General features: G+C 36.2%; 2 protein-coding genes across 2 annotated transcripts in view; both read left to right on the top strand.

Annotated features, from left to right (window-relative positions):
• LOC107757422 (uncharacterized protein C16orf45-like) overlaps positions 1-2,207 on the top strand; it is a 35,749-nt gene extending 33,542 nt beyond the window's left edge. Inside the window, exon 6 of the mRNA XM_016574891.1 lies at positions 1,631-2,207. Within this exon, the coding sequence (XP_016430377.1) occupies positions 1,631-1,749 (119 nt within the window). The 3' untranslated portion in view covers positions 1,750-2,207. The remainder of the gene's footprint in view (positions 1-1,630) is intronic.
• An 8,059-nt stretch (positions 2,208-10,266) lies between these two features.
• LOC107757425 (glutamine synthetase) lies at positions 10,267-12,895 on the top strand. The gene is made up of 7 exons (XM_016574895.1): positions 10,267-10,412; positions 10,986-11,169; positions 11,295-11,456; positions 11,561-11,707; positions 11,790-11,917; positions 12,114-12,313; positions 12,423-12,895. Exons 2-7 carry the CDS (start codon positions 11,004-11,006, stop codon positions 12,736-12,738), a joined length of 1,119 nt encoding a protein of 372 aa, XP_016430381.1. The 5' UTR covers positions 10,267-10,412; positions 10,986-11,003; the 3' UTR covers positions 12,739-12,895.
• The last annotated feature ends 1,262 nt before the right edge of the window (positions 12,896-14,157 follow it).

Below are 14,157 nucleotides of genomic sequence, written 5' to 3'. Positions count from 1 at the left end.
TAGTAAACATAATTTACGAAAAGTAACCCGCCAAATTGGCTAGTGATTTGACAGCTTTACCCGCCACAGCTGATTTTTACCGGCATTTGGCGGGTTGGCGGGTGTTAATTTCAAACCCTGTATGGTGCCCTGGTGGCCTGTATACAGTCGCCAGAAGAAACGACACAGGGGATTTATCATTAACACTTGTTTCTCTGGATAATGTTATATGAAGCACCATTACTTCAAACGAGTTATACTTGAAACCCGCCTTCTGAGAAATACTGAAAACATTGTTATAAATTGAAGCAACACCTCCCCCTTTACCTTTTGGACGCGGCTCATGTTTATAACAGTAATCTTGGGGGGTAGACTCATTTAAAATAATGTAATCATCAGGTTTTAGCCAAAAATAATTAAAATAAACCATTTGTATGAGTCGACATTATATTGATTTGTGCTTATTCGCCAGTGCAATATATACTTCTAATGAAATGTAAAAATAAATTTCTCAAATGACAACAATCATTGTGATTATAATTTTGTGCAAAATAATATTTTTTTATCAGCTTAACCATTATACAGCATGACAAAAATGTGACTTAAGTTTTCATTGACTAAAACTAGACTAAAATGCTCAGACATTTAGTCAACTAAAACTTGACTGAACAAAAACAGGACAAGTTGACTAAACATGATAATAACTAAAAAGTACATTTGACACAGGACTAAGACTAAATAAAAAAATGGCTGACAAAATTATTACTGGCCCTGCATCCCAATGTTCATACTATCCATCCTAAATGTAAGATTAGAATAAGTCCCAAAAGCATATGTTGAAAAGTGTATGCCAAAAGTCCCTGGATGGTCTACTATTTCAGGTAGATTTTTGAAGTGTGGATCTGTGAACACTATAATGGCTAATATTGCCCACAATCCATTGCGCTTTGGTGAAGGATTCAGTTCAGAACTACAAAAAACTACAAGCACGAGGGGTTTCCCACTAGTGCTTTCAGCACTGCCTCTGGTGGTATGGTGTAAAAGGAAATAGAATAGTTATTTTAAATTGTAATAATATTTCACAATATTAGAGTTTTACTGTATTTTTGGTCAAATAAATGCAGCCTTGGTGAGCATAAAAGACTTTAAAAAAAGACTTAAGAAAAAATCTTACTGTCACCAAACTTTTGAACGATTGTGCATGAATTTATATAATCACAATATACCCAACATGTTTTGCTTTAACAAAACAAAACTGTCTGCTAACAAATGCAACATTCACTCAAAAAAAAACAAAAAAAAAAAGACATTGAAAACAACACAATTCCAGTAGACATGCAAACCAGATTGTTTATTTCTGTAGTACTCCAGTAAATATGTTCTGTGGTTTAAAAAAATTAACACAAAAAAAAAAAAAAAAAAAAAAACATTGAAAACAACACAATTCCAGTAATGGGACATGCAAATAAAACTAAATATAAACTCTTGGTTAATAAACTAAAAGATAATGTTTCTAATTATTAGATAGATCTGTAGTGGGGAAAATGTCCTTGACCTTGTTACCTTGTTAAACTCAGTTAAAATGGTTTACTGGGTCATTGCATCTTTGTGTATAAAACAAGCTCTTTGTCTATGAAACTCTTCTGTTTAGATGCTGCTCGCAGTGGGAGGAGGCCGCCCAGAGCCCAGCAGAACTCTACTCCTTTTGTAACCAAGACAGGCCTCACTTTGCTGAAAGAGTGCTGTGGATTCACCTGCTCTATAATGTAATAGGCACACTTTCGGCAGTGGCAACAGGAACACAGTTCATTTCTGGAGCCTTGGATGAGGATGACGTTTTAATGACACCAGGAGACTCAAAGAATATGATGTGAACCAACACTAGAGGTTTCTGAAAGACAAAGCTCTGAAGTTGTCTGTTAAGAAATACAGTCTATGCGTCACTCTTATATTTTTTAGCATTTTTTCTTATTTTCCCGCACGCATTTGCTCTTTCTACGTAACTACTCTCATTTTTTCTTTGAAAAATCCTGTTTCATTGTATTACAGAGAACATGTTGTGCCCTCTCAAGGGTTCTGCTGTCAGCAGCTCAGCTGGTTTGCTGTCATTCCCTACTCTTATCTTTTCTCTCATGATACATTGCTACAGCACTGCAGTTGTTTTGACTTCATCATCCATAAATGCTCAAGTTTCAGTAAAGATTCTGTTTAGACTGCTGATTCTTAGCCAAGCCAGGCTCATTGGAAATATGTGCCTGTGGCAACATTTTTGCAAAATAATATTATGTTGCTTCTTGCATTCTTTCACCACGCTTTGAAAGTAAAATGTTCCAGTTCGCAAAAAAACTCTCTGAAGGAACAATGCCATTTTAGCTTGTTTCTATAAGTTCTTGAGCTCCTTTATTGTGATTTCACAGGACTCATACCCGAGTGCTTCACATTGCAAATGGGTCATTCTGTGTAAAATCAACCAGAGGTCTCCGGCTCAAATTTTTGATTTTGCAAATATTTTTTGTGAAGAAAGATAAGCATGTATAGTGATGAAAGCCAAAATATTTACTGAGTAATCCACTATTTTGTAGAGGGGGTGGGGGTCAAAATGGCAATTTTCACCTGAGATTCAGAGACAATTTACAGGGGGTTAAAAATGACTTCAGAAAGATGGCAACATCCTTATGTTATTTTAACACAGAGATTGGTAGGTCTGTAAGTAAAATATGTTGACTTTAGCAATCTTTGTTGAATTATGTGCCAATGGTGACCATTCAAAAATGGGGAAAGAGCACTTTTCACGTTTTTTCTCCAAATTTTGCAGGCCTTTAACTCAAAAAGTATTAAAGATATCTTAATGCCCTTTTAAATATTCAGTCTTAACAAACTTCCCTTTTGGCATCTTCATTTTTAAGGCCCTATATGGTTTGGTTCCAGAGATATTTGAATTTCAATATGGCTCAATGATTGGAATATTCAATATGGGACCTATTTGAGTTGACACGGAATTCCCCAAATGCAGTGTTGTACCAGGTGAGCTAATGAGCAAATTTACTATGCTAGAAAAGCCATACATATGGAACTGCTTATATGATGCAAACGTCAAAATGTAGTTTACAAATCATTCACTATGTTAAAAGTGTTTTGAGGTCATGACATAGTATTGTTCAAGGAACCGTGCACAAATAAGTCTTTATTAATCAATAATATGCCACTTAATAATAATTTGTGTGAAAAGGAATAAAAGTTGTCTATGTTGTATTGCTTTACTGCTTTATATTTCTGCTGGAAACTGCAGTGAATTGTATATATAGATACGTTTTCCAATGAGCCTTGGTTGTTCTTAGTCCATGTACAGTGGCTAATGAGACATTTGCACCACTAGTTGAAGCGCAGGTGCTTGCACAATAATAATAATAATTAAATGAAGAACATTTCATTCGGGTGGCCATCATCTAATAGAGCCACACAACAGGAGCCTGTCCTTTCCACAGCTTGAAGTCCAGCATATCTCACAGTGCCAAAGCATGTTGTTTATGTTCTCTGGTGAAGTGCTTTCAACAATGTCAAGGGCTCTTCTCTGTGGAGACAAGGCTCCATAGCAACCAGCGCATAGAACAATTAATCTTTAGTCGCTTTTAGTGACTTTAGCTGCTGACTGGATGTAAAACATAAAGGCTGGGTTTCTGTATGATGTGAAGTACTATAGAACACTGCAGCTACAATTAGAGTAACTGTTTCCCCTGAGGTTGTCTCCTTTATAAAGCATAAAACATTCAGGTTACACTCTGATGAGTTCTTTCATATCGCTCTCAGCTATCTTTTTCTTTTTCTTTGGTTAGACACTGGTGTAGTCCAGGTTCAAGCTTAGAGTTATTTTCAGCACCGGGTTACATGTCTTGCTATGCTACACCGTCAAATTACTTTCGATGAAACTGGTGGAGCAAACTTGTGTAGCTATTTAGTTGTCTGTAGAAGTTACTGAATTGCCTCAGGTGTCTTTATACAGTCTATTGACAGCTACCAACATGATTATGATGATTTATAATGATACAGAATTTATGTGATTTGCTAAATCACAATATAAGTTGATGTATTAATGATAAATTATGAATAAGGTGATGTCTTGGCATTTCTAGTGTTTAAATTTTAACTTTAATTTTAAAACAAGGTACATTTTAATGTTTAATTCATTTGTTATTGATGTATATATGGACCTTTATGTATGTATATATGTACTGTATGTACTTATTTATTTACATATTTACATTACCATTCAAAAGTTTGGGGTCAGTAGGATTAAAAAAAAAATAATAATAAATGCTATTCATTTGAAGTTTCTATTTAAAAATCTAATACAATAATCCTGAAAAAAGCAGGACAGCTGTTTTCAGCATTGATAAAAATAAGAAATGTTTCTCAGCATATTAGAAAGATTTGATCATGTGACACTAAAGACTGGAGTAATGGCTGAGAAAATTTCAGCTTTGCATCACAGGAATAAATTACATTTTAAAATATAATAGAAAATAGTGATTGTAAATTGTAATAATATTTACAATATTATCAAATAAATGTGGCCTTGGTGAGCATAAGAGACTTATTTCAAATACATCAAAAAATCTTATTGACCCCAAACTTTTGAATGGTATTGTGAATATAAATAAAATGAAGCTGCCATGTTTTTTTATGTTCCTTTTTTTCCCCCAAGCTGTTTTGTCTCTAATATATATTTTTTTTTACCACAAATTGCTTATCTTACTGTCAGTTGCTTGAGGAAAAACAATTATATATAAATCGTTGTTCTAAGCTGAAAAGCGATATAGTCTATGTAATGTATTACTGTAAAATACAGATTGTTTCAAATCATGAATCTCCGAACAGTCTACTTTTTTAGATGTTCCAATTGATTGTCATCTTAGATCAGACATTATGAAATTTATATTTTAATTATGAAAGAAGGACAACATGTTTGTTTATGACAAATTATGCTTTGCACACTAAAAATTATTTGCATAGTTTTCCAGGTGGCTCCATCTCTTGTTTTAGAATGACACTTATTATCTCTTATTATATCTTTGCTTAGGACAGGCTACACTCCGATACATCCAGTCTCTCTACCATGAAATATGCATGCTAATAACCCAAGGGTGTCTGTCTCCCTAATTAATGACACCAGCACGTCCGTCAGTCTTATTCACTTATGCTGTTTGTGAAATCCCTTCATACTCTATTCACAGATCTATACAATCCCACCTGGACCAGTCAGCTGCACATTTCCCTATGAAGCAGGACAGTTGTTAATCTATAAAATATCTATGAATATGTTTAAATAAAATAGTTTATATTCTACTTCAGCTGTTTACAGATTTGTTCTGAACATTTCACCAAAGAACCATGTCTCAGGCTCCTGTACTCAGGGCTAAAATAAACCTTAGATTCACCATGATAAATGTGTTTTATGCTGCAAATAAATGGATCCTTCCCAGGTTTTTTTTTGAGGTACCCTAGAGTCCAAGTGCACACAGCCAGTGTGATAATCCATTTATTTAGATTCAAGGTGCTGTCAGACACTCCATCTCACTGCTTATCTTACTCACATTTTGTGTACCTGAATGACTTGCAAATGCTATCATTATTATGCAAAATATATATGCATATTGGTCATATGCAATACTGTAGAATACTGACCACCAGGTTCTGAGACATCCAGTTGTTTTATCTGACTATTGCAACAAGAAGGTTGCCATGGTAATATGAGTGTTTAATCACATTCCATTTTGAGTATGGATTGTATTGTAATTGCCTAAATAACTAAGACTTGTCTTAGGAGAATATACAGTATTTTGAGGTTTTTCTTGTTTTAATCACAAACCTATCTAAATGTAATGCTTAAAATAAGAATATATAAATATATCTTATTTTAACATTTAACATAGCATATTTTTCTAGAAAACAAGATATAGCCTAAATATTCTCTAAAAACTAGTCTTAATATCTTATGCAATTTTGATAATCACATAAATGGAATTTGTTTTAATAACATTCCAATATTTTTAATAGAAATTTCATTAATTTAATGTTTTACTCTTTTTTTTGCACTCAGTGTAACTTAGTGAGTCCTTTGATGAATTTAGCACAGAAATTGGCATCAAGGAAAAATGAATGCCTCATTCCTCCTCAGACTGGAATCAAGCCACTTTCTTTCTCCGTCATCGTGTATAACAGTAAAGCAACCAGTTGCAGTGATGATCTGATTTCCCAATAGCATTACCATTTACAAAGAGCTAGAACAGAGTGAGATAAACTCCTCTTTGATTTCACATCAAGCTTCCAACCTGCTCTGGGCATTTTCCTTACCGCGAGAGTCTGCTCATCCAGTGTATATTGTGTACAACAGCAAAACAAACAAGAAAACAAACAAAAGCACACCAGAAATGCCCACTATCCAGTCAACACCATCAGGGTCTATGTCTGATCTAAGTTTGTGTCTGTGTTTGAACCAAAGCTCTCATGGGAAGCTTCTGTCAGTCTCCACCCTCCCTGAGTATAGGTTATTGTGGTGCATTGCAGAGTCTGATGATGACTCACCCACAGGTTTCACTGATCACAGGAAATTGAAGGGTGTGAGAACATTACTTATTAACATTAGCATTTAAAACCAGCTCAGGAAATTGATGTTACAAGTCATGCAGGACTGTGAACGTATTCAAAAGCTGCCAAATAAGTATTTTTATAGCTATACACAATTATGAAACAAGAAAAGTGTTCAATTGAAGATCCAAAACAACAGGACTGCCAACAGAAAACAGAACGGCCATCCTGGCCCGAAGAGCAAACGACAGACCACGACAACTCCCACCCCATCATGTCTAACACCTCTAATGTTTTGAGACTGTTACCATGACACTGAGGCAGTGGTTAACTGCACTTGAATGCTTCGGTTAGTTTACAGTAAGTGCGACTGCACTGCATTAGTTCTGTGTAACCACAGCAATATTCATATTCAAGCCCAACTGAGTAATTATCCCACAGAGGAGGATCAGAAAACTGGCCTGCCTGCTGAGCTCTAACCTCCTGGCTCATTAGTCTCTGTGCATTCATTAAGGAAACATATTCCTCACACTTCTGCCTGGTTGACAGGACAATGGCATTGTGTGATTCACTCCCTGCTGTATTCCACACTGTGGCTCTTTCGACATCTTTGGAAGGTTATTAAATCTAAAAAGTTGTCTAAGAGAGCAAAAGTTAAAGCTTGTTAGGTTTTGAAACAACTAGGTGGTCTTTGTGACTATAAAAAGCGGGTATTAAAATTAACATTCCACTTGCTTCGGTATTTACACAAGAGTTCTGTCATAAAGATGAGATTGGTTTGAGGGTTTGGTGTGACGCTTACGTTGAGGTTAGACTGGATCGGGTCAGAGGAGGCGATGTCTCTTGTTTTTTCTGATGGGCAATGAGTCACCCAGCTCTACGTCACTGGACAGTGGCTTACACTCTGTGTGCATGTGAATGAGACAGCGGAAAAGAGGGAGAGGGGGTCTTGTAAATGTGTTTGTATTACGGTATTTTAGGAGTATGTACCTTATTATGTACTCAATGCAATGCTTTAAGTTGGTAAAACTCTTTAGTTTAATTAAAAAAATGGACGTTCTCTGTAGCTCTTTGATAAATAGCAATGTAAATATTTCTAAGACAGATAGTTCAGATATCTTTCACTGTGTGTGTGTGTGTGTGTGTGTGTGTGTGTGTGTGTGTGTGCGGACTTCATCGTAAATGCTGGATCTCAGGTGTCGCTTTAGTCTCGAAAGCATTAAATAAATAAAGCGTATAGCGACACCTTGTGGACATACCTGTCAATTGATTGAGTTTTCGTTCTGTTGATCACAACACAAAGGGATCTCTCCACCTTTAGTTTTACTCTCTATAAACTAAATGAATGACATATTATTAATTATGTAGTATTAGTATTAATTCATTAGTTAGTATTATTATTAGTCAGTCTGATTGCTGGCTAGTGGCTTGGTCATGTTACTTATAGAATATGCCTACCAAAGCAGAAATTGGCATGTAACATTTTTTTTGTTATAATATTGTGTTATAATTTTAGCCTAGTAGTATGCAATACAGACTGTTTCAAGATAGATTCAAAGTAATTAACAGGAAAATAACAGATTCAATGATGCAAACTTCATCAATTATGAGACAAATCTAAATGTTCCTTTAAAGCAGCTCTACAAAGACAATATTGTCATTATTCAGCTCAAGTCAGTTCAGTGTTCAGTTCAATTTAGTTCAGTTCAGTTTTAATGTGTATAGTTCATTACAGTAATTATGAAATTAGTTCAGTTTATATAAGCAATTTTGTAGAGTCATTATTCAGCTCAAGTCAATTTAATGTTGATTAATTCCAGTTCAATAACTGTCGATGTTGCAAAATTCATCATATTTGAAACATGATGTTAAACGTACATGATGTTACATTTACATTACATTTAGTCATTTAGCAGACACTTTTATCCAAAGCGACTTACAAATGAGGACAATAAAAGCAGTCAAAACTAACAAATATATAACAATATATAAGTGCAAATGACAAGTCTCGGTTAGCCTAACACAGAACACATAGCAAGGTATATATAACACACAGAAAGGTATATATATATATATATATATATATATAATACACACACACACACACACACACACACATGTTAAACATATTTCAACATTTAGGCTATGTGTAAAACTTTTTAATGAACAGAGATTTGTGCACCTTTATGTAATTGAGCTAAAAGGTCAGACAGCTTTACTCAAATTGCTGGGAGAACTGCAAACATACTGGAGAGTTGCTCCTACTAAACTGGACATGTAAATTAACTCCAGGTGGGAGGTAGGTCCAGGGTTATTTCCTCTGTAACTGACTCTTCACTCAATTTGAAGATCCTACCCCAAAATATACTACTATAAAATTAAACAAAGCAATAAGGCAATGTGTATCCTAGGTACACTTAATCAAAACTTTTTGGTCAGTATATCAGTAACTAATAATTGCTTCAATCCTCAAGAAAAAAACAGCAAACAACACTAAAATTATATATTTTTTCCTCTTTATATACCATGTCTTCATTTTACACATTTTAAGCAGTCATGCAATTTAGAATACAGTTTCAAATCATTTACACTATTATATAATTATATGTAATAATGATTCTCTTTTTTCCAGTTGCATCCAGATGCAAGAGGGGATTACTACCACTTCAACATTTCACACAAGGCTTTGTTGAGCCAGTATTATTTAGTTTTTTTTTTAATTTGAAACTAAAGCTCCATTTCTCAAAACTCTACACACAACACACAACATGCAAAACGTCACACATTTCTTGCAAAAGCAAACATTTAATTCAAAACTATTTTAACTCTTCTAAAAAAAAAATATTTTTGCATAGTAACACAAGCATAAAATAATTAGCCACATACACATCAAACTACACACAGATGTGAAAAATGTAAAACACTTGTGTGTCTTGCTTGTTCAGACTGCAGTGGAGTGCACAGGAGTTTGTAACAGCACTCGCACATGCATTTGCACATATACACTGTATATACAGTATGTATGTACAACTGATGAATTTTACAGTTATGCAACTGAACTGAATCAGTACTGAACTGACTTGAGCTGTATATTGACACTATTGACTTGTTTGAGCTGCCTGTGTGTGTGTGTGTGTGTGTGTGTGTGTGTGTAGTTTTCATTTGAGTTTGTGTGAGTTTTATGTGAGCTTTATGTTGTGCATTGGCCAGGTCATGCTTGTCCAAGATGAATTTCCCTGAAACGGGACAATAAAGTATATTCATTCATTGTGAGCCTGTCTGTTCACTCAAACCAGAGAAGGGTTATTTCATTCATTCATTCATTTATGTCGATCTGTGTATTTTACACAATTTATTGTGGATTTCTGAAGACAAGTCAATTTCTCGGGCGTGATCAATAGTTGTTTTTGCCGGTTTTTCTTGAATTCGATAGTCGTTTTACTGGCAGTAGCTATAAAAAAAACGTGTCTTGGTCAGTACACAGACGTTTATGTTCAAATCATTATTAAATGATGATGTAAAATTATTTACACCAACAGACCATTTGACGTTCTTTGTCTAACAAAGACTCATCCATCCTGAAATGCGTGCGGATGAACAGCATATTTTCAATGGTGTCCAATGAAATGCCCCTTTAACATAACGTCACCTAGCATTCTCAAATCGCGTTTTACTTATGGTTTTACTCCATCCAATCAGGAGCGGAGGGATCTGCATCCCGTTTTAAAAGTTCGGCCAAAGCAAAAGCTGTTTTTTTAGGATGATGAGAGACAAAAAGACAGGATTCTTTTCTAAAACCCTCTGGAAACACTGGCACTCGTATAGTGACTATTTATTTTCGTTGATAGGTATGTATCTTCATGATTGAGCACAACATTTGCGTTTGTAATGGCAGCAGTGCATGTTATGATTAAACGAGGTTTAAATGGCTTGTTTTAATCTGAAGGGTTTAAATGAGTGATTTCATGTTTATTAAGTTAAAATCGAGGACTCTACGATTTAATAAAGTGTTGTGCGGAACCGCTGTGTATTTCACTTTTGATCACAGCAATATGTTGCATCAGTATATTGCATTATGTCTAGCATTTAAATGGCCTACTTGAATAGTGTTTACACCACGGTTTTCTGAGCTCCCTCTGAACGTTATGTTGTGTGGTCCGTGGTAATGACGTTGATTTCGTTAAATTCGTACACAATGACCATATTAACTTAAGTAAATTGATCGTGAGACGCTTGCTCTTGTTACTTCCATTGTTTGAGTTATTGCGTAATGGACCTGAGCGGCTCTACCGGCCACGTTTCTGTTTCTGATAATAGGGGTTTCCTTGAGTCCTTGAGCTCCGTCAGCTTGAGTTAGATTGTTTTTTTGTTTTTTTTTCCTAAATGGTTTGATATGTATTTACAACGCTGTCTTCTGATAGGTTTGATATAGCACCATCATGGCCACTTCAGCCAGTTCCAAACTGAGCAAAGCTGTGAAACAGCAGTATATGGACCTCCCTCAGGGAGACCAGGTTCAGGCTATGTACATCTGGATTGATGGTACCGGAGAGGGATTGAGATGCAAGACCAGGACTCTAGATTCAGAACCTAAGACCATTGAAGGTAGTTATTATGTTCAAGTTATCATAGCTGTCTTTCATTTTAAATAACGCAAAGTTGTTAACCGAACCACCATCACTGTTGCAAAACTGAGTTGTTTTTTTTGTTGTTCTTCTGTGTCTCTGTAGATCTTCCTGAATGGAACTTTGATGGCTCCAGCACATATCAGTCAGAGGGGTCCAACAGTGACATGTACTTGATCCCACAAGCCATGTTCAGAGACCCTTTCAGGAAGGACCCCAACAAACTGGTTCTGTGTGAAGTCCTCAAATACAACCACAAACCTGCAGGTGAGTAGATGTAAAATACCACAATCGATATCAGATGATTATTATCCAGGTGATATCACATTAAACGTTGCATTGGTTTTTTTGTGTGTGTGTTTCTTCTTAAGAAACCAACCTTCGCCAGATGTGTAAAAAGATCATGGATATGGTGCTGAACCAGCATCCTTGGTTTGGAATGGAACAAGAATACACTCTTCTCGGCACAGATGGTCATCCATTTGGTTGGCCCTCCAATGGCTTCCCTGGACCTCAAGGTAGATGTCACCTATGTATATGAGGTTTTTAAGTGGCTTTAAAACTTGTTTAAGGAAATTTAATAGGATTTGTTTGATTTAGGTCCATACTACTGTGGTGTGGGAGCTGATAAGGCCTATGGACGAGATGTTGTAGAAGCCCATTATAAAGCCTGTCTGTATGCTGGAGTAAAAATCTGTGGCACCAATGCTGAAGTCATGCCTGCACAGGTAAAAGCTTCTAAAGTCTTCCTACTGGGGTAACAGATAATAAGCAACACGTTTTATGCTTCTAAGGAATCAGTTTAATTTATATATATATTTAACACACACACACACGTATATGTGTGTGTGTATGCACTGTAGGGTACAATACAGTGTAATCAACTTTCAAAAAATTAGTTGCTGAAGTTGTCTTGTTCTACAGTGGGAATTCCAAATTGGCCCTTGTGAGGGCATTGAGATGGGAGACCATTTGTGGATCGCCCGCTTCCTCCTGCACAGGGTTTGTGAGGACTTTGGCATTGTGGCCTCTTTTGACCCCAAGCCCATTCCAGGGAACTGGAATGGAGCTGGCTGCCACACCAACTTCAGCACAAAGGAGATGCGCGAGGATGGGGGTTTGAAGTAAGTGTGTAAAAGAGAGCCTAGAATCTTCCACACTGCCTAGGATCCACACTGTAGCACTGACATAAAATGGTCATTAGTTATGCTAATCAATTTACTTTTATTTTAGATGCATTGAGGAGTCAATTGAGAGGCTGGCCAAGAGACACCAGTACCATATTCGTGCCTATGATCCTAAAGGAGGGCTGGACAATGCCAGACGACTGACCGGCCATCACGAGACCTCCAACATCAATGAGTTCTCTGCTGGAGTGGCTAACCGTGGTGCTAGCATCCGAATCCCACGATCTGTGGGCCAGGAAATGAAGGGCTACTTTGAAGACCGTCGTCCCTCAGCCAACTGCGATCCGTATGCAGTCACTGAAGCTCTTGTACGCACATGTCTGCTCAACGAAGAGGGTGAAGAGCCTGTGAAATACAAGTGAAATACTGGACTGAAGCGTAATTTTTAGTAATGAAATATCTTACTGACGCCTTGTATCATGTATTAGTCCATGAGGGATGACACTAGTCAGGGGTGTCAAACTCAGTTCCTGGAGTGCCGGAGCCTTGGAGTTTTGTTCCAACCCTGCTCCAACACAAATCCATGTAGTTTTCAAATAAGCCTGAAGGACTTGATTAGTTGGATCAAGTGTGTTTAATTAGGGTTAAATCTAAACTCTGCAGGGCTCTGGCCCTCCAGGAATTGAGTTTGACACCCCTGCACTAGATGGATCTCTTCCCGGTTTGTTGGTTATAGAAATGCACATTGGGTCAGTTTATGCCACAATTTTTAGCTTTCTCACTGCCAGTATCTCTTTATAACCGATTTGTAATATCGTTTTCTGGCAGAAATCCTTGTTTGATAGAGACCGAAGTTTGCACCTGAAATTACTACTACTACTACTTGGCCTTTATCTAAAGCTGTTCTTGTGTTTTGATCTGTTTTCCAGAATGTTATCAAATTTAACATGTTTTTTTATAAACTTGTAGATATTTTAATGCTTATTGTAGTCCGTTTTAGAATTTGTTACCGGGTTATAAGTTATGGTACTGTTTCTCACAGGGACCAAAATGCATTATACTGATATGGCTCTGACTGTTCACAGGATTGTGCATTTTATTTTTGCAGTACCATGGCTGAAAAAACGCTTGTCTCTTTACATTAAAACACCAAGAATTTTACTAAAATGTGATTTCTCTGACACAATTTCTCTTGAAGTTTGTTAGAATAGTTTTCACAATCAAGATTATAAACACAGTGAGGCTGTAAAAGAATATGCTAAAATACTACAGGTTATATTAGAGAGAGAGAGAAAAAAAGACGTGGTCCAAACGGTTCTTGTGCATGTATCTAGTAGAAAGACCACTGCTATTTATTTGAAAATTGATGACTGTTTGAAGTGGAATGTACATTCCATTAGATTTTTGTAAAGTATTTGTGGATTTTGAATGTGGGGAACCCTATAATCTGGTTGTTTCTGGTGTCTTATGCAAGAAAGACCAGTTTTGGGGGGTTTAAAGAGAGGGCTAAATGGAGCCAGGGTACTAACAAAAACTATAGCCACATGGATTGGACTAAAAAAACAGTCAATACAAGTTTGTGTTGGACACACCGTTTTGGATTACTCTACGTCAAATTTTCTAACTCAAGTTTTACTTTACATGCTAAATAAGTGCCTGTTCAGTGAAGAGCAGTATGCATATTATTTTCTCTTTTGTGAACCCTCTTGAGTTGATTTTGATATCCAGAAAGGCAATTATAGGGTTAAAGAAATCCTTATTTTATTTTGGTGTCTTTTTGCTGAACCGTGTCAACACTTCTCAGAAAGTAGCGAGGAGATTTACATTGTTGGGAAATATTA

The sequence above is a fragment of the Sinocyclocheilus rhinocerous genome, unplaced genomic scaffold, assembly GCF_001515625.1.
Source record: "Sinocyclocheilus rhinocerous isolate Xijiao unplaced genomic scaffold, SAMN03320098_v1.1 scaffold1134, whole genome shotgun sequence".
Taxonomy (NCBI): domain Eukaryota; kingdom Metazoa; phylum Chordata; class Actinopteri; order Cypriniformes; family Cyprinidae; genus Sinocyclocheilus; species Sinocyclocheilus rhinocerous.
This window is presented reverse-complemented; position numbering and strand designations above follow the sequence as displayed.